The sequence below is a fragment of the Schistocerca americana genome, chromosome 2 (genome assembly GCF_021461395.2).
Source record: "Schistocerca americana isolate TAMUIC-IGC-003095 chromosome 2, iqSchAmer2.1, whole genome shotgun sequence".
Taxonomy (NCBI): Eukaryota; Metazoa; Arthropoda; class Insecta; order Orthoptera; family Acrididae; genus Schistocerca; species Schistocerca americana.
In genome coordinates, this window is record NC_060120.1 from 1,006,652,468 (window position 1) to 1,006,673,647 (window position 21,180).

At 42.8% G+C, this 21,180-nt stretch overlaps 1 protein-coding gene across 1 annotated transcript in view; it reads right to left on the reverse strand.

The window, feature by feature from the left end:
* Nucleotides 1–202: 202 nt before the first annotated feature.
* The window catches only part of LOC124595940 (trypsin-1-like), a 28,727-nt gene continuing 7,749 nt past the window's right edge, over nt 203–21,180 (reverse strand). The window contains exons 2-7 of the mRNA XM_047134858.1: nt 16,547–16,645; nt 12,288–12,421; nt 8,159–8,250; nt 7,013–7,125; nt 3,715–3,914; nt 203–383 (exon numbers count right to left, since the gene is read on the reverse strand). Of these exons, the coding sequence (XP_046990814.1) occupies nt 240–383; nt 3,715–3,914; nt 7,013–7,125; nt 8,159–8,250; nt 12,288–12,421; nt 16,547–16,645 (782 nt within the window). The 3' untranslated portion in view covers nt 203–239. The remainder of the gene's footprint in view (nt 384–3,714; nt 3,915–7,012; nt 7,126–8,158; nt 8,251–12,287; nt 12,422–16,546; nt 16,646–21,180) is intronic.

Consider the following 21,180-nt stretch of genomic DNA (forward strand, 5'->3'; position numbering starts at 1 on the left):
ATTTACATGTACCGTTCAGGGCTCAAGTGTGCCTCTTTTCGTAATTCCCATCCATATCGTTAATAATATCGTATGGAGCCCAATCGTGCATCATATCAGTAGACTTGAACTCGTTTGCAAGAAACTATGTTGATGAGCACTGGCTGAGGAAGGCTGAAGCCGTGACGTTCCAATATCACATAAACAAGGCAAAAGACGTGTCACATTCTCATACGTTTATTGTCACATGCAAAGTGCAGTTACAGATACTGGTTGATGAAGTCGTTGAAAGCAGAGACCCTGGTGAATCCAGATGGAGATCCCACCGAACCGCAAGGAGTGATCGCCCATGACGTCACACCGATGAGTTCTCCGTTCTGCACCAATGGGCCGCCGGAGTCCCCCTGTGTGGGAAAAAAGTAAAATAAGTTGCAAGCAAATAATATCATCCTGTGCATGGCTTAAATTGGGAGTTCGAAATTAACAGTCTTTTCTAGCTAGTGGAAACGAGAAACTTGCGAGACATCACGTTGTGCCGATGATACGACGAATTTCAGGTGGCGTATCAGTAGCATTGTTAAATAAGAAACTATATCGAGGATTCAGCTAACGGTGGCCTGCTGCATGATTTGATAAGCACAGTGCGGAAGTTTGTGAAACACCTATGCTTTTATTCAAGCTAATACTTAAAGTGTAGCGGGTCCTGTCTCTATGCTAGACATGTATCACTACACGTTAACCTACATTCAAGCCTCAATTGGCTGGTGATACTAATGAGCTTTACCCGAATTTTAGCAAACACATCGTGTAGGTCATTATCTCCATGATTCTAGTGAAATCAAAGTTTCTTACCTATTACTAATTTAGCAAGGACACTTCGATGATTAACGACTAAATACTCTCATTTATTTTTCTTTCTCACTCATGCAGTCATTTATTCTGACACCTTGTTCCGTCAGTCCCATCATGAAGCTGGGCCTTCAACATTGTGAAACGAGTCACGTTATTCATTAACATGCAGAATTAATCATAGCTCTCAATTTCTGTAAAGTATACTAACAACAAATTATGACTAGTGCTGATCTACATAAACTGATAATTGTTGCAATTACTACTACCTTACTCATATGTAAGTCATCAGATAAACAGCCACTTTGAGCAATGCCACTTCCCTTCCTCCTGTACAAGTCAGCTGCTGTTATTATCCAATAATTCAAACAAAAGCATTTTAACTTTATACAGACCACTATTAGCTGTCCGCACAGAAGCAAAATCAGCATCTATGTCTGGACTAGATGGAGTGGCTAATGACGAATCCTACTTAGTGTTTAAGTGTTCAAGAATTTGCAAATTTCTACTTAATGTTCACTGGCAACCTGCCAGAGATTATTGCCGCAGAATATAAAACTCAGGGCTGAGCCCTAGAGAGGGTTCTACGGTCTATACCAACAATATTTTCACTTCTAGTACTGTGGTTGTGAACTGCTGAGTTCATGCTAAATTTGCTCTTGTTGCTGACCAGACATACCTGTACAGAGTTCTGCATACAGAGTGGTTCTGTGATGATATTAAAAACTTTCAGGGATGATGGAGAAGCGCAAATGCATCAGTCTGACGAAAAGTGCCCTGGTCCAGAAACCATCGACTCGAAATTTATAATCGAAAATGGTTTTGATACATCTGACAGTGGATAACATGTACTGACACTGTTATTACTCAGATTGTAGACTCTCGGTGTAGGTGGCAGTATGGACCAAAGCAAGAAAAATTAGTCTAGTATATATGGGCTATAAAATGCATACCTTAAGAACTATGTGCACTTAAAGAATGAGATTTTCACTCTGCGGCAAAGTGTGCGCTGTCTCGGTTCGGCACACAGTGTTAATCTGCCAGAAAAGTTTCCTGAGCACTTGTTCATCTTCGCTGCTGTGAAAGACATCTCTTCTGGAGGACAAGTGGTCATACATCCATCACTTACTTATTCCATTGTCTTTATTAGCTAAATACAAGCCCTCATTGATAGCAGTAGTGCTTAATGCTCTACACAGGCACGTGAGTATAAGAATCTCTACGTCCCCGAGGAAGTTTGTGCAACAATTCATTGCTCATGGTTTTTATTCTACATCTAAGCAACTACTAGGTTCGAACCCAGGACGTTTTGATTACTAGTCAAAGGCGCTATTCGCAGACTACAGGTCCAATCATGGCCATATCAAACGTTCAATTACAATTAAATTAACGAATTATTTTTGGTGAGTCTGTAGCCATGTAGTTCAAAAAAATGGTTCAAATGGCTCTGAGCACTATGGGACTTAACATCTATGGTCATCAGTGCCCTAGAACTTAGAACTACTTAAACCTAACTAACCGAAGGACAGCACACAACACACAGTAGCCATGTAGTTTCCAGCTGAAAATTGTTCATGTCTTGAATAGGAAACTGCCAATACTGCTGGTTCACTCCTCATTCCTTTTAGACAAACATTTTCAGTGGATTCACAATACGAGTATACTAAGGTCCCGAGGGCGATCACAAACACCTGTACTCTCCTCAGATACCTGCACATCGATACGTTAGTTTATTGGCCCCGAGAAATGAGAGAGACTGACGTCGCTTACAAGGGCCGACAATCACTGTGGCCCGCACACAAAAACAGTATTAACGAGAAATAAAGAGAGACCGATATGTAGATGCAATTACCTGGCAAGCAGAGAGAGATATATACATGTAACTGACGACAAAGTGACGTTCATATGTGCAAGAAAAACAACGCGCCGACGATGGGACCTTGGAGAACACCACATGCTATTACTTCCCAGGCGAATGATGCATGATTAAGTCATAAATCTTTTGTATTTATGAACTAGTTTTATTATAATAAGATACGGCTAAAGCTATGACGGTTGAAACTTAAATAGTAGCAACTATTTATTCGCAACCGATACAAAAGAGTTACATGTTTGCACCTGTTACTGTCCTTCATAGTAGTCACCAGCGTTGTGTAGAGCCCGTTGTCAGCGATGTGGAAGGCGTAGTATACTGTTAGCAGAGCCTGTTCTGTTGATAGTGCGAATGGAGCGGTATAAAGTGATTCTCGTGTACGACTGTGATGGTGTTATCCTAGCGCATTACGTTCCTCCACGGCAGACTGTCAATGCACAGTATTACTGTCCGTTTTTGGAGCATCACCTGCGACCAGCTTTGCGCAAGAAGCGGCGACACTTTCTGCGCAACCCACCCATAATTTTGCACGACAATGTGCGGGCGCATACAGCCCAAGCTGTGGCTGCTCTGTTCGGTCGATGGGACTGGGAAGTACTGTACCATCCACCATACTCCCCGGACGTGAGTCTATGTGACTTTGATTTGATTTCGAAGATGAAGGAACCACTTCGTGGCATTCGCTTCAGAACTGTTGCAGAGATTCGACAGGCAGTTGACTGCTCCATTCGCACCATCAACAGAACAGGCTCTGCTAACGGTATACTACGCCTTCCACATTGTTGGAAACGGGTTCTACACAACGCTGGTGACTACTTTGAAGGACAGTAACAGATACAAACATGTAACTCTTTTGCACCGGTTGTGAATAAATAGTTGCCACTATTTAAGTTCCATCCCTCGCATTTGCGACATTTTCTGTGACATTTTGTACTCTGCACTCAGATAGTGAGATACGCGCTGTCACATCCCTTTGACAAATCGAGTGGGTTGTAGTAATGTTGGCTACTCACGCTGCAGAGACTGATGCCTCCCGTGACTGGGCCTGTGCAGATCATGGTGTCCACGACAGGGTTGTCCTCGATGCCCGCGTCATCGAGCAGCTGTCTGCAGCTCTCCCAGTCTATGATGGTGGCGTCCAGCCACTGGAGTATGTTGGGTGTGGTGGCGGTAGGCGTGGAGCCCCAGCCAGAGGCGATCGCGTTTGAACCGGCTGAAAAAAAAAATTGAAAATTAGCATAGGTTGTGTTCAGCAGGCGCAGACAAACATAGCTTTAGCCGCTCTGAGGATCGCATCAAAAGTCGAGGTACAGCACACAGAGGGTATATAATCTTTTACGAGCTGTTAATATCTACTAGAAATAAGATAGCGTACGAGACGCGTAATATTCACACTGCTACTAAGGGGGGTAGGACGTCAAACGGGCCGACTTGGAGCAAGAGAGGCATCAGAGAACATGTTAATTTCCAGTGTCTATACTTTTAACAAATAAATTCATAAAACTTTGTCAGCATCACCAGGAAGGATTCAGGATTCACACTCATTGCAGTGGACGTTCGAAAACATAACAAAATATTTTTTTACGTGGGAAATTTCATCATTTTTTCACTTACTAATGGCTGCATTTGTTTCTATAGGTACACTTTTCTTCATAAGTTAGAGAGATTCTTCGATGACTTTTGCACAGTATACATACCATACTTACAGGTCTATGAAACTCTAGAATTTATTTAATTTATGAAAAAACGAATGATCTGTTGTATTTTAAACTTCATGTTTAGAAAAAAAATTTGTAGGTAATTACCTCAATTTTTACCACAGTTTTAATAGATTTGGAAAATTCTAGAGTTTCATACACCTTTAAGTATGGTTTGTATGCGGTGCAAAATTCATCGAACCATCTCTCTTACTTACGAAGAGAAGTGTACCTATAGCAACAAATGCTACCATTAGTAAGTGAAGAAAATGATGAAATTTCACATGTCAAAAAAATTACTTCGTTATGTTTTCGAACTTCCACTGCTATGAGTGTGAATTCTGAATCCTTCCTGGTCATGCTGACAAAGTTTTATGAACGTATTTGTAAAAGTATAGACAGTGGATATTAAAATGTCCTGTGGTGCCTCTCCTGCTCCAAGTCGTCCCGTTTGACGTCCTACCCCCCCTTAACTGTAGTAATAAAGTAAGTAATCCAATTTATATTATGACTTCCTTCTATAGAGGGTGATTTTTTCCACTGTGTACAAACTCCAGGGATTGATCGATGAGACGACACGGAACAAAAAAGGTCTAATGTACTTTCGTCAGGAAATGCATGGTTTATGCTACAGACCATTTATTCAATCATACATTGTTACAGAGACTGCGGCGCTATACTATGCAGCTACCGTTACAGTATGTGTCGAAAATGGTTTCCCCATGCCTCAACGCATGCGTGTACGCGCCGTAGCATGTTCTGTCTTACACGTTCGCATCTGCCAGGCTGCACCCGAACAGTGTCAAACGCAGCATGAATACGCTGCTCCAGTGTCTCATATCTGGAATGGGCTCTGCATAAACGACACTTTTGAGATGGGTCAACAACCAGAAATCGCACTGGTTGATATCCGATGAACGAGCAGGCCATGCCACTGTACTCTGTCCTCCGATCCATTGACAAAGGAAGACGCGATTCAGAAGCGTCCGGACGTTAACGGCGAAGTGAGTGGAGCACCATAATGCAGCACCCACATAACCCTTCGAATCATCAATGACACTTCTTCCAGCAGGGGAGAGAAAGTCACTTGCAAGAAACGCCGATTGTTCCTGTTGTGGATTGGCAACACAGCCAACCCACTAAGAGGAAGCCGAAAGGCACGCGTTTAAGCTCACGCAGGCTGGCGTGAGGTCTGGAACACATCAGGGAAATGAGATTGGCAAAAATAGTACGTGGCTGCTGGAATACTTAACTTTATTCCATAATTGGTGAACATCGATCTTGACGGTACATGTTTTATAGCATCAATAGTGACTGGTAATGGCGCCTTGCTAGGTCGTAGCAAATGACGTAGCTGAAGGCTATGCTAACTATCGTCTCGGCAAATGAGAGCGTAATTTGTCAGTGAACCATCGCTAGCAAAGTCGGCTGTATAACTGGGGCGAGTGCTAGGAAGTGTCTCTAGACCTGTCATGTGGCGGTGCTCGGTCTGCAATCACTGACAGTGGCGACACGCGGGTCCGACGTATACTAACGGAATGCGGCCGATTTAAAGGCTACCACCTATCAAGTGTGGTGTCTGGCGGTGACACCACAGTTCCGGCCTGTTAGGCGGCGTAGAAGAAAAAAATGCTCCCAAAATGCGGTCCGCAATTATCCCGGTTCACACATTCCGGCTGCACCGAAGCTGATGATGCGCTGTCACCATACCATGGGGTTTCTGCATACTATCCCACAGATGACTGTTATGAAAGTTGAACATACCATTGCGCGTGAAGTTGGCCTCATCTGTGAATAGAATGGCTGAAACAAATCCCGGAATCGTGGTTTCCTGGTGAAGAAACCAGTGACAAAACTGCTCCCGATGTGGAAAGTCGGTCACTGATAAGCCCTGCACATGCTGTAAGTGGTATGGATAGTAACAATTTTCATGAAAAATATTCCACACGCTCGTCTGGATTACCCTGTACTAGCGGGCAAACTGCCTGGTACTGACAAAGCGGTCGCCTGCCACAGTGATAATCACATTTTCGTCCAAGTCTGGTGTCAGAATAATTCGGGTACGTTCTTCTTGATATCCTGCTTCCTGGAACGAGACCGTTTCTCGGAGAAACACTGTTGCAAACATTGAATGTCGGTGGCGATAGATCACCTGACACATTCTCGCTTCCTGGCTCCTGTTGCCATTTACTTTTATGTAAGTAAACACCACATCGGCAAGCACTCGATTCGAATGCGGAACCATTGTGTACAATGCTGTATCACATCCGCTACGAGTCAGCAAGACAGGAGACTGGGAGACAACATTATAACTACTATGGCAGGAGAGGGCACTAGGCATGACGTACGAGGAACAATACGACCCTCTAACAGGAAACCATCAACACTGTACTGTGACAGCATGGTACAGTGCGTATTACACCGCAGTGTCTGTAACAGAGTATCACTGAATAAATGGTCTCTCCCATGCGTTTCCTGACAAAAGTTCATTAGACCTTCTTGTTACGTATCCTCTCACCGATCAATCCCTAGAATTTGTACACTGTGGAATAAATCACCCTTTGTAACTGGTATAAGTGGTATATGTACAGCGTGATGACGTAAAGGTACTTACATGCTGGAATGGACCCCGCACTGGCCAGTGGTATGGTCTGCACGTAGGTGCCGAGCGTGAACGCAGAACGCAACGTGAAGACAGCGATGTCATTGGCCGTCACAGCGAGACCTCTGTTGGGTAAACATTTGTTGTTTAATCTATGCACAGGAAATTTCGCTTTCTTTGATAGCAAATAGACAAATAGGAAGCTAATATAGGCTGGCAGCACACATTTCAGTTTCAAAGTAGTATGTGTAAATGTTCATCATACATTGAACAGCTCCACTGCGCACGAAATGAGAGACTCAGCGTGCGTGCAGAATAAGTCGACTTGCAGGTGACTTACTGGTTGCTCTGCTTTAAGAATGTAAAATTATTCAGTAAGTTGTTTATTGTAATTGGTAACGCAATGATGTAGTGCAGCACCAAACACAGACGTCTGAGATACTCTGCAAGTGCATTTTCTTCCACAAATTACACAATCAATGAACTTATTTTCTGAGAAGAAAACAAATGTTGTTCTTGCACTGTGAGACTATAAATTCTGGTGGTGAAATTTATGCCTTACAGCTTTCTTATGCACACTGTTAAACACGAAAGTGTTTTTCCTGTTACTGCAGAAGCAAAGAAGGGACAATCATTTTGCGATTAAATATGAAAACTCCTCAGAATTTCAGTTCTCATATGCTGCACCAACACACTGTTTGCTGCACACGGATAGTTCATTGGTGATGGTAACCACAAATTGTGGCTGCATCATTTTCGCACTCCAGGCCCAGTATATTGTTGCACGAGAAATTGAGTATAGTCTTGCAAAATCAAGCAAACTGGAAACGTAAGGTATTGAAGCATTCCACTCTCCACGTATAGTACTGCTTTAGATTGGAGAGGAAAGGACATTAATACGCTTTTTGTTTGCATCGTTCTACTGGTGAAAGACAATTTTGTATGTAGCCAACTGAAAATAACAAACCACGAATGATAATAAAAATGTGATGTTTGGTTTTATGGCTGTGTAATGTCTTACATTCATGCCTACAACTAGCCTAGATATTCAAAAGCTTTCAAGGCGCTCAAATACCTAAAGTTGGCAGTGTGCAGCCTTCGAAACGATTCCACTGTTCTTTTTCAAGATGTAAACGGCAGTTTAATGTGGAAACTCACCCAGGGTAGTCAGGGTGCATGATCTGCTCAGAAACCCTTGACTCCTGTTCAGTTCCTTCGTCGACTTTGAGGTTCAGTTCTCCAGCCACCGCCTGAAAAGAAAAGAAAAAAAATCAGAACAACTACTACTGTGATTCAGACAATTTGGAGATATGACAACAGAGTCGCCTGTGACATGATAAGTAATTTATTTAGAATGTCCAGTCACATTACTGAGAACACATGTCAAGAGCCTGAGTAATCGCCTTTCGTACAGCGCACCGCTGCGAAACTTGCAGGAAGACAGTGGATGAAGTTCTTGGAGGTACCTACAAGGGTGCTGGGCCATTTCGACTCCAGAGACTTGGACAGCTGCGTTAAATTTCTCAGTTGAGGAACAATGGCGCGTACAGCTTGATCGAGGTCGTCCCAAAAATTATCAACTGGGTTGAAATTCGGGGAGTTTGTTAGCCGGGGGAGTAGGCCAAACTCATCGTGGTGCTTTTCGAACCACGTATGTGCACAGCGAGCTGCGTGACACATGGCATTGTACTGCTGGTACATGCCATTGTGTCTAAGAAGAACAAAGTACATGTAGGGGTGGACTCGAACACTTCACGTACTTGGCCGTTTCGGGAGTTCTTGGTCAGAAATCCAATGATCATGATGGTCGTCAGTTCCGAAAGGCATGAAATTTTCACCATTTAACACCCGTTATGAGATGAACAGTACCGTATAATTCCATAAATAACGCACTGGTGCTCCATGGTGGCACACTATCTATTTCCATCAGTAGTGGAAAAAACAGTCGGGTTTCATTTCATACAAACTTTCTAAGTTCTCCCTACCTTCTTACCCCCAAATTGCAGATTTAACAACGTACTGCTACTAACTACAGAATGTACTACATGAAAGCTAGACAAAATAGTAAGAAACAAAGTCCGATCTGCTTCAAGTGCTTTGTGTGTGAAAGGGCCTACTACGGCCTTAAAATATTGATACAGTGCGTGACACAGACGTTGGACATCTCAATATCTCAACAGTACAGCACATCCAGGACGAATCTCTCACCATGCAGCAGGGCGTTCGCCACTTCAAAACAGTCGCAGGTTCGAATCCCGCCTCGGGCATGGATGTGTGTGCTGTCCTTAGGTTAGTTAGGTTTAAGTAGTTCTAAGTCTAGGCGACTGATGACCTCAGATGTTAAGTTCCATAGTGCTCAGAGCCATTTGAACCACTTCAAATCTTTCTTGGATAGAGCCGTTCGCCAAGATACGGTTCCGGTTTCGAATACCGATCCAGTACACAGTTTTAATACACGTAAGGCGTACGATTGCTTTCTGCACAGTCACGGATACTTCATTTATTCACTTAGATGAAAAAAGATACTGCCACATGAGTTTAAATACCTGAACACCGACTACGGATACTATTCATCACGGACGCAAGATACATGAAAAAGTCATATCTCTATCCCACAATTTGCCCAATTCAGGGCAGCTGAGTCAGTTTTATTGTAGGAAACTTCATCATTCGTCACAGCGCGAGTAGTGTCACGTCGCAACTCTGCTGGCAGGGGAGCGTGGGTCATTGAAGAAGAGCTGCACATTGTGAAACTTTCGATGTATAAGGTAAGTCGAGTGTAATTTTCAATATCATTGATTATAACAGAGCCTGTATTTATAGAGTGTCTGTATTTTACATTACAGTGCCATTCAAACATCCTTGCATCTCACTGTTTCGACAGCTAAAGCTGTTGTAAATATTATGAAATTTCGGGCCTTGCAGCGTACTAGGAAAGAAAGGAAATTTCTGCTCTTAAGAAACTTCATACTGAATCCCTTTTCTCAGCGAAAATTGTTCCCACATTAATTAAGTCCATTTACGATTCTATGTGGTCTTAAATTGTGTTCTTTACATTGTACCTAATTAGTGTTCCTAGATTCTAATAAATTTTATAAAATGAAATTTGGCGTTTTATATTTTTCCAAGAAAACAAGTTCAACTCGTTATTCATTTTTTACTCTAACTTAGTAACAATTTTAGCAGATGGAGGTACGAATGTCGTATTATATTACAGCACGTAATTGCCTGTGTTAGTCTGAATTATGATGCAAAATTCCTTTGGAAATGCTGGCGGTAAGCGGGAAATCTGGGTTCGTGTCCCGGTCCGGCACAAATTTTCTTTGTCGTCATTCCATTCTACAGCTAATGGTTGTCTACATTTGCAACTGCGATTATATTTAATATAAGAGATTGGGGTGGGAATGTGGTAAAAACGCTACATGAGGATTCATAACGAAACAAAAAAGTTTTTCAAAAAGCAAGAAAAGTGACACTACCCACATAAATCATTAATAATTACCTTGTTGTTGTTGTGCTCTTCAGTCCAGAGACTGGTTTGATGCAGCTCTCCATGCTACTCTGTCCTGTGCAAGATTCTTCATCTCCCAGTACCTACTGCATCCGACAGCCTTCTGAATCTGTTTAGTGTATTCATCTCTTGGTCTCCCTCTACGATTTTTACCCTCCACGCTGCCCTCCAATACTAAATTTGGGATCCCTTGATGCCTCAGAATATGTCCTACCAAACGATCCCTTCTTCTAGTCAAGTTATGCCACAAATTTCTCTTCTGCCCAGTTCTATTCAATACCTCCTCATTAGTTATGTGATCTACCCATCTAATCTTCAGCATTCTTCTGTAGCACCACATTTCGAAAGCTTCTATTCTCTTCTTGTCTAAACTATTTGTCGTCCACGTTTCACTTCCATACATGGCTACACTCCATACAAATACCTTCAGAAACGACTTCCTGACACTTAAATCTATACTCGATGTTAACAAATTTCTCTTCTTCAGAAACGCTTTCCTTGCCATTGCCAGTCTACATTTCATACTATCGTTACTTCGACATCATCAGTTATTTTGCTCCCCAAATAGAAAAACTCATTTACTACTTTAAGCGTCTCATTTCCTAATCTAATTCCTTCAGTATCACCCGATGTAATTTTATACATTCCATTATCTTCTTTTTGCTTTTGTTGATGTCCAAGGATATAAGATGAAAATGAACATCAACAATAATTACCTTATAACAACCGATATTCCACGAGAGCAGAACTACATTTCCGTCGTCTGTTGTACGGAATATAATGGGATTTACTGCCAAAAATACTTTACTATAATGGAAATTTATATAGGACACAGCGGACGTTGCACTGACAATGCGAGGTAGCGAAACTGGCATCAGAGAAGCTACTTTAAGGAGATAATATGAATAAAATCACATTACGGTGTACTTTTTTATTTTCATTAGTTACAGTTAACTGCAGATACCATCATTGACACAGTGGAGGTACCATTTGTACTGCACCTTACAAAATGTGCTGAAACTGACGGCCATTAACCTCAATGCCAGGATGACATCGGGGAACAGAATTCTCACCCACCCTGACAAATATCCCTGGTATGTTTTGAATCATATCACAGGCAGCTACAATTCTGACCACTAATTCTATCTCCGTATCCATTGGAGTGTCATAAACGAATAACTTCAGATATCTCCATAGGAAATATTCGGGGGATTCAGGTCAGGTGACCTGGCAGACCATAGAATAGGGCCTCCCAGTCCAGACACCAGGAAATACAGCATTGAAATGGTTGCGGACAACAGCACTGAAGTGATGCGACGCACGGTTATGTTGTGTGCACAGCCTCTCACGAACAGCACGTTCTGCCATGAGATAATGTAAATACGATGAACAGAGCCACCTTATGGACAAGTAAGCAAACAAAACCGGTCCCACGACTTTCTAGTGATCAGCTCTTTGCAGGAAATAAGGAGTGTACACGTAAATAAACAGTTCAGCGACAACAGTAATGTTAGACAACACGTTAGACATTACTTTCATATCTCCTTAAGCTGGCTTCTCCGACCCTAGGTTCCCTGACTCAAACAATTCAGCTGAGCATGCTCTAAGTCCTATTACATTTTGCACTCTCTTACGGAAACAACCAGCATATTTCAATGTAAGTTTTATAGAAGTCATTACGGCGATTTTTTTTTTCAAGTTTTGCATTTTTCAGTTGTGTCACTGTTGTTGCCGGGTTGCGATATGACATGCAGGCTCGCTCTGCCGAGTACTCACGTAGTAGGTGCCGAGGTTCATGACGCAGTGTCCGGCGGTGACGACGGCGGTGGTGGAGACGATGGAGCCGCCGCAGTTGTGCGACCGGATGAACAGCAGAGACAGCTGCAGCGAAACCTGGTACGGGAACTGTCCTGTAAGACACGGATCACACCACGTAGGAACAGCACGTGATAACTGGAGAGGGGAAACGTTAGTGACAACTGCACTCCTAAAAGACAGGTTGATCTGATGAAGGGTCTGAGTACGTTCGTTAGTGGAAGGGTACCGATAACTACGCTAAAAATGTAGGGCATTGGGCTCCAATGAAAGACGCTTCAATTATTCAGTGGTCGCAAAGTTCTGCATAGTCACACGTTTCTGACGCTTCAATTATTCAGTGGTCGCTAAGTTCTGCATAGTCACACGTTTCTCTACTTCACAGTACGTCAAGCCTTCATAAACTAGCAAGGTGTTTACGTTCTTGTTGAAAAATAAGTGAACGGCTGTTACAAGCAATACAGTAATACCAAAATGTTAATGAAAGGTAATGCCTCCCTCTTTGAAAATTCGTAATGGTATTTTTCCCCTGGAAGCTGCTCCAGTTTGACCAGACTCCGCTTCAAGGTATCGCTTGTATCTCGTCGTCACCCCCATATCACCAGCAATCACTGATTCTTATAACATTTGTTGTTCATTCACAGGATAGTTCAAAGATAACTACTTCTTGCATTCCTGTGCAATGTTGGTACGATCAAACTATAGACACTCTTGCTTCAGAATAATGCTCCGACATTTTGGAAGTATTAGAATTTTCTATTTGTTAGAAATCATCAGTTTATATTCTAGGGAATTCTAAAACTACGCAATGATTACACCGTCATGATTTTCCTATTGTCACCTAATGCGGTTGCGCCTGTTTCAGTAACACAAAAAATTCCATAATCTGCATAAAGTGGATGGATTGAGTAAGCATGAAGAAGGCCTGTACTAAACACTGATATCTATATACCGGGTGATCAAAAAGTCAGTATAAATTTGAAAACATAATAAACCACGGAATAATGTAGATAGAGAGGAAAAAATTGACACACATACTTGGAATGACGTGGGATTTCATTAGAACAAAAAAAAATAAAGTTCACAAAATGTCCGACAGATGCTGCTGGACAGCAAAACGTCAGTGACTGCGCATGACAATCGTGTTTAAAAGGAGCTGTAACGAGAGAGAGAAGCACATGCGCCAGCAGTCGCAGCATGTTGACGTTACCTGAAAAGGCACTTTTAGTGAAGCTGTATTATCAGAATGGGGAATATGCTAGTTCAGCGTTACGATCCTATCTCCATAGGAAGGGGATTCGAACGGGTAAAGGTCCGTTGACAAATGCAGCTGTGGCGAGAATGATTTCGAAGTTCGAAGCCACGGGGTGTTTAGACGATAGACCCCGTAGTGGCCGACCGAGCACAAGGTGTAATGTTGTTGAGATAGTGCAGGAAGAAATGGAAACTGTAGCGCGTTCGTCTATGCATGGGGAAGTCAGCGCTCGTACAGTAGAACGTCGCACCGGCATTCCATACACTACTGTTTGGTTGGCACTGATGCATACCCCTCCGATGCAATCCATACGAAATCCATCGGCATCATGAACTGTTACCTGGCGATTTAGTGAAGCGGAAGGCATTTGCGGTGTGAGCGTTTGAAAAGATGGCGGAAGATGACGATTGTTTGAGTAACAAGTTGTTGACCGACGAAGCTCATTTCACGCTCCGAGGGTCTGTCAATGCCCACAACTGCAGAATTTGGGTTACCGAAAATCCTAGAAGTGTAGTGGAAACTCCATTGCATGACGAGAAAGTCACGGTATGGGTTGGATTTACCACATCTACCGTTGTCGGTCCTTTTTTCTTCGAGGAAATGCGTGATTCTGGTTTTGTAACTGCTACCGTGACGGGTGAGAGGTACGCCGATATGTTACAGAATCGCATCATCCCCAGCCTGGCTGATAAACACCTGCTGGAACGTACGATGTTTATGCAGGATGGCGCTCCACCCAATATTTCCAGACGCGTGAAAGATCTCTTGCGCGCGTCGTTTGGTGATGATTGTGTGCTCAGCCGCCACTTTCGTCATGCTTGGCCTCCCAGGTCCCCAGACCTCAGTCCGTGAGATTATTGGCTTTGGGGTTACCTGAAGTGGAAAGTGTATCGTGATCGACCGACATCTCTAGGGATGCTGAAAGACAACATCCGACGCCAATGCCTCACCATAACTCCGGACATGCTTTGCAGTGCTGTTCACAACGTTATTCCTCGACTACAGCCGTTGTTGAGGAATGATGATGGACATATTGAGCATTTCCTGTAACGAACATCATCTTTGCTTTGTCTTACTTTGTTATGCTAATTATTGCTATTCTGATCAGATGAAGCGCCACTGTCGGGCATTTTTTGAACTTTTGCATTTTTTTGGTTCTAATAAAACTCAACGTCATTTCAAGCATGTGTGTCAATTTGTACCTCTCTATCTACGTTATTCCGTGATTTATTAAGTTTTCATATTATAATGACTTTTTGATCACCCGGCCTTAATCGAAACCAACCTCTCAGTTGTCCATACTGGATGTACCAGATTATTTTCCTTGTGTTCCACTTCCACTCCACCGCATCAAGATGGCCATGTCACGAAAACGACAGAGGACGATGCAGTAATGGATCTAAGAACCCACAGCTAAGAGCAGTCCACCTACCTTTCCACCTTCACCGATGTTGCCAGCTGCCAGAGAAAAAGACGGCTGTCTTGTAAAGCGCCACGACCGTTAACGTTACGTCTTTTCTGAACAGCGGCAGACATCAAGGACAGAAAATGGTGACCAGGTGATAGTCAAAATGTTACAAAGGTTAAGAAATATCATGTCATGGACCTCCATAGTGCATCACCAATTATTGTTACACGCACAGTTTGGTTCCTGGAATGAAATTTTGGATTTTTATTTTATTTATTTATTTATGGTTTTCCAAAATCTTCAGACTGGTCTGACGCGGCCTGCCACGAATTCCTTTCCTGTGTCAATCTATTAATTTCACTGTAAGACTTTCACCCCCGTACTCAATTATTTCCTGGATGTATTCCAGTCTCTGCCTTCCCCTACCGATTTTACCGTCTATAGCCGCTCTAGAACGTTAGAAGTTACTTCCTGATGTCGTGACACATGTCCAATCATCCTACCCCTTCTCCGTGTTGTCTGTACATTTCTTTCGCCGCCGATACTGCAGAGATGCTCCTCATTACTTGCTTTATTAGTCCGACCAAATTTTCGACACAATACCTCAAACGATTCGATTGTCTCCCGTTCTTGTTACGGCACAGTCCATGTTTCACTAACATAGAATACTGTGCTCCAAACGTACAGTCTCAGAAATTTCCTCCTCAAATTAGGGCGTATGTTTGATACTAGTAAACTTCCTTAGGCCAGAAATGCATCTTTGATAGTGCTTTCTTGTTTCGTCTGCATTGGGTAATTTTGCTTCGAAGACAGCACAATTTCTTAGCTTCGTCCTTTTTTTGATCATCAATTTTAAAGTTTCTCGCTGCTCTCATTTTTGGTGCTTCTTATTACTTTCGTCTTTTGTTTACTCTCAATCCGTACCCTGTACCCATGAGACTGTCCATTCCATTCTACAAATTATGTAATAGTTCTTCTTTTTCACTGAGAACAGCAATGTCTCTATATAATCTTATTACTGATTTCCTCGCGCACTGAATTTTAATCCCAGTCTTCAGTCTATTATAGGCAACGGCCTTGCCGCAGTGGATACACCGGTTTCCGTGAGATCACCGAAGTCAAGCGCTGTCGGGCGTGGCCGGCACTTGGATGGGTGACCATCCAGCCACCATGCGCTGTTGCCATTTTTCGGGGTGCACTCCACCTCCCGATGCCAATTCAGTAGCTACTCGACCGAATAGTAGCGGCTCCGGTCAAAGAAAACCATCATAACGGCCGGGAGAGCGGTGTGCCGACCACACGCCCCTCCTATCCGCATCCTCAACTGAGGATGACACGGCGAGCGGATGGTCTCTATGGGCCACTTGTGGCCTTAAGACGGAGTGCTTTCAGTCTATTGAAGATATTAATACTCATTTCATTTCTGACTGGAACCTCTAATAAGTTTCTAATGTTAGTATCCCCCTTTGGAACAATACAGCTGCCGCCACTACCACTCACTACACTGGTTGCTAAGTTACGTGTGTACAGTGGCCGCGGTCTCGGCGTGTTACTCACCGCTGTAGGCATCCTCTCCGCCGTAGATGCGTCCAGCAGCAGGGCCCAGGGCCCTCGCTGGGCCAGTGTGCACCACCCGCCGCAGCGGCAGCCTCACACCTGAAACACAGACTCCAGTCAGCAACGACGCACTCTACACATACCCACACAACAGGTTAGAAGAAATACCCGAGAGACGGGCTCACTTAAATCTGGAGGTACGTCCTAGGAGCCTAGAGAAAGTGGATGGCAGGGAGGGGTCCGTAAGTACTGCCACTTCTGATACAAAGTGATTGCGGAGAGCTATACCCTACATGGCACCGACAATGTGATTCGAGCCACCGTACTGTGAACAATTACCTGTGCATTAGTCTGAATCGAAATGATCACATTGCTTCAGTTCAAAAATGGAAATATCAGGTTACGACTTATTGGTTGGAACCTAGGAAGCAGAATGACTACCGAAGAGATATTTCGAACAGTTCTGTTTCCTATCCTGGACTACTGCTGAAGAGTGCATTATACGTGTAGTGGAGAGCCGGTAAAGTGGCCATGGATGCTTCAATGTATCCTCCCTGGTGGGCTCAGTTACACACCGAAATCTAACCTATTATGCCTATTCTCAGATATGTAGTAATTATTGTGGATTTTACTTATGCTGATGTAAGATAAGAGGTCGGCAGGAGTCGATTCTGTGCCCAATTTTTGAGAAGGGCGACAAAATGGATTGTAGTAATTATAGAGAGATATCGCTATTACCAGTATGTTTCAAAATTTTCTCGAATATTCTGCTAAGCAGGCTTACACCATAAGCAGATGAAATTGTGGGGGATTACCAAGCTGGCTTTCGGAGGAACACATCAACTATAGACCAAATATTCACCCTGCGTCAAATTTTGAAAAAGAAATGGGAATACAATAAACCAGTTCATAATCTTTTCATAGATTTTACAAAAGCATATGATTCAGTATTAAAATCAAAATTGTACGGAATTATTTTGGAACTTGGAATACCAAAGAAGTATGTTAGACTTATAGAAGCGAGTTTGAAAAACACAAAAGGTAGAGTACGCGTGGGGAAATTGGAGTCAGAAAAATTTGTAATAAAGAACGGACTTCAGCAGGGAGATGCCATGTCTCCGCTACTTTTTAATTTAGTCCTAGAATATATTGTACGAATGGCAGCAGATAATTCAGAGGGTGTGGAGTTGAATGGAAATATTAAGATTTTAGGGTATGCAGATGATCTAAACATCATTAGCGATAGGAAATAATCTGTAACAGCAAATGTGAATGCGTTAATCAAGGCTAGTGAAGATGTAGGTCTAAGGATAAGTGCAGACAAAACTAAATACCTGGTTACTACTAGAATGCCAACAGCAGTAGATCAGAAAATACTAAGAGTTGCAGACATACAGTTTGAAAAAGTGAACACATTTAAGTATCTAGGCGTGGACATCACTTCGAGAAATGAAATTGAATCCGAACTGAAGAAGAGATTACGCGCGGGAAATGCGTGCTGCTTCTCACTGAATAGATTACTTTTATCTCGGATATTGTCTAGGAATTTATAGATTAGAATATACAAAACTGTTATTCTACCAGTTATGCTGTATGAGCGTGAGACTTGGTCTCTCATTGTGCAAAATGAAAAGCCGTTTCGAGTATTTGAAAACAAAATTTTGAGGAAGATTTTCGGAGCAAAAAGGGATGACATTACCGGAGATTGGCGAAAATTGCATAACGAAGAGGTTCACGAACTCTATTCAAGCCCTGACATAATCAGCGTTATTAAATCACATAGGCTGCGATGGGCGGGTGATGTAGCGCGAATGGATGAGGGCAGGGCAGCGCGCAGAGTACTGGTAGGGCACCTAGAAGGAAAACGTCCTGTGGGGAGACCGAGGCGTAAATGGGAGGACAATGTCAAGGCTGATTTGAGGAGCCTAGGTATTGAAGGTGAATGGAAGGAAATAGCCCAAGACAGGGTCAGATGGCGAAAATACGTTGCTGCGGTAATGGAATCTCGACTCCGGTATGACCAGTGAGTGAGTGTGAGTGTGAAGACAAGAGGTCAGTTGTGTATTCCTGTGGAGAAGGAATGTAAGGAATGTGACCTGTGTCTTTTTAATGAAACTGCATTTAAAGTTTCATACCTTGACTCCATAATTGTTATTTAGATATTGCCATTTCGGTTACGCTGTTCGAGCCTTATACTGAATTTGTGTAATGGCGTCAATGTGGGCAGAGTGGTCACCTCAGTGGTGGCTTTTTGTAGGGGGAAAACGTAAAAGCAGCGGCCGAAAGGAGGACTCCGTGGTGATTCTCACAGTAAATCATAACGTGACATCGAGGCAGCAGATGCAAAGACAGTAAAAAAAAGGAAGTACAAAGGTGGAAAAACGGAAGGAAGCCGAAGAGAAGACTGGCAGTAAAAACGAATCGTGTGTTACAACTAAACATATTTAGTTCTTTCTTAAAACAGCTTTATCTCTTACTTCTTAGTTTAAAATTAACTGACCACTTTACCTACTCATGTCACGCAAAGTGGTCATTAAGCCACTTTGTAAAAGTTGAATTGTTTCAAGTACTTAATTTTATCCTGAGGTAATTACACCAAATGAGATTATACTTGAACAGTTGCAGGTTATAATCACTGATTTCTGTACACTTCCAAATACTGTTACTCAGCTTAAAAAATATGAATACGGTGGCTTGGCCACTTTGCCACGCTCTCCCCTATAGACTGCATAAAAACTACGTGCACAAAAACGTTGGCATACTCCGACGATATAAACAGGAACAGTCCTTTAAATGAAAGAAATAGTTGGAATATCGTTGTAAGTTGCATTAGCAAGTCTCCTATATTTATTTATGGCGACTAGTTACAGACTTGTGTCCATTCTCAAACCGTCCGTTTTCGAAGTGATCGAATATAGTTATTCATGTGACCATGACACAATCATAGCAAATAATACAAATAGTAATATAGACACTGTACCACAGAACAGACGAGTTACAGGGTGACAATTATTCAACTATATGAAAAAAAACGTAAATTAGTTACGAACTACGGCGTGCAAACACTTTATATAGCATGTAAACATCACTACAGATATTCGGATTTAGGTTATGTATGACATGTTCGACATGCCTGCCATCATTGGCGATGATATGGCGCAAACGAATAACGAAATTCTGCACGACGCACAGAAGTGACGCATGATCGATGCTGTTGATGACCTCCTGAACGGCTGTTTTCAGCTCTGCAATAGTTTTGGGGTTATTGCCGGACACCTTGTCTTTAATATAGTCCCCCAAAAAAGGAGTCACATGTGTTCAAATTGGGAGAACATGGCAGCCAATCGAAGCCCACGCCAGTGACATCTGGGTACCCCAGAGACAGAATGCGGTCCCCAAACTGCTCCTCCAGCACATCAAGCACTCTTTTGCTTCGATGGGGCTGAGCTTCATCTTGCATATCTTGTTGAAATCAGGGTCACTTTGAATAATGGGGATGAAATCGTCTTCCGAAATCACCACGTACTGTCCGGTAGTCACAGCGGCGTCAAAGAATATCGCTCTATTCCATGACTGGTCATTGCACACCACACAGTCACCCGTTGAGAGTGAAGAGACATCTAGATTCTCAGTCTCCCACATGCGACAATTTTGCTTATTGACGAATACATAGAAATGAAAGTGGGTTTCGTCGCTAAACCAAACCACACTAATTCACATCATGCCTAGCGGCCAACCGTGCAGTTTGAACGTCCTAACGCAAACTTTTAGATGTTATGATGATTTTATTTCATATATTTCAATAATTGTACATTGAGCAGTGTGAAAAGAGCTTTTTTTATGTGACAAATATGTCACGCTAGGAGTCCATAAAATGTTTTCACGCTAGTTATGTTCAGAGACTGACATCACACTTCCCTGTGATGGATATTGCTTCACAGATGTTGCTGAAAACTTCTTCCGTTTACATTACTGGACAACTGCGGTACCTGCGTTTTATTCGAATCTTTAACACGCTCGAAACAACCAGGTGTGTCTTGAATAATGGCAGCAGCTTCAGCGAACCGGGCAACTACTTCTTTTGAGTTGTCTGTTGTGTCTCGTGCATCAAACGATTCATCTCCCGGCCAAAAAAGAAATTCGTAAGTGAGGTCCGAAGGGTGTGGAGGCGCTTGTGATGGCCCACCCACGCCAATCCAGTAATTGAGAGAAACATAGGCTAAATGACATTAAGAGCAAACAAAATGACGTGAAAGTTGTCATGCTCGGATAATAATCGTTGCCTGGCTGCCAGCGGGACATTCTCCACATTCGGTAGTACTTCACGAAGAAATATGCGATGGTTTCCTCCGCCGTGCGCGTCAGGCAGAAGATATGGCCCAATCAGAGTATTTTACAACTCACAGACACGTCTATTCTTGCTGCTGAATATTTGTTCCTTAGAACCGGCAGCCTCGAGAGTAAACGAAACGTACAATATTTGTTCCTTAGAACCGGCAGCCTCGAGAGTAAACGAAACATACGTTTCAAGTCAGTGATGTTTACATTTTGGTGCAGATACAAATGTCAGAATACCGCTCGGTGTGGAAAGTCGTCAGATGATACGCTTGTACCTTCTGATAATTGAATAAGTG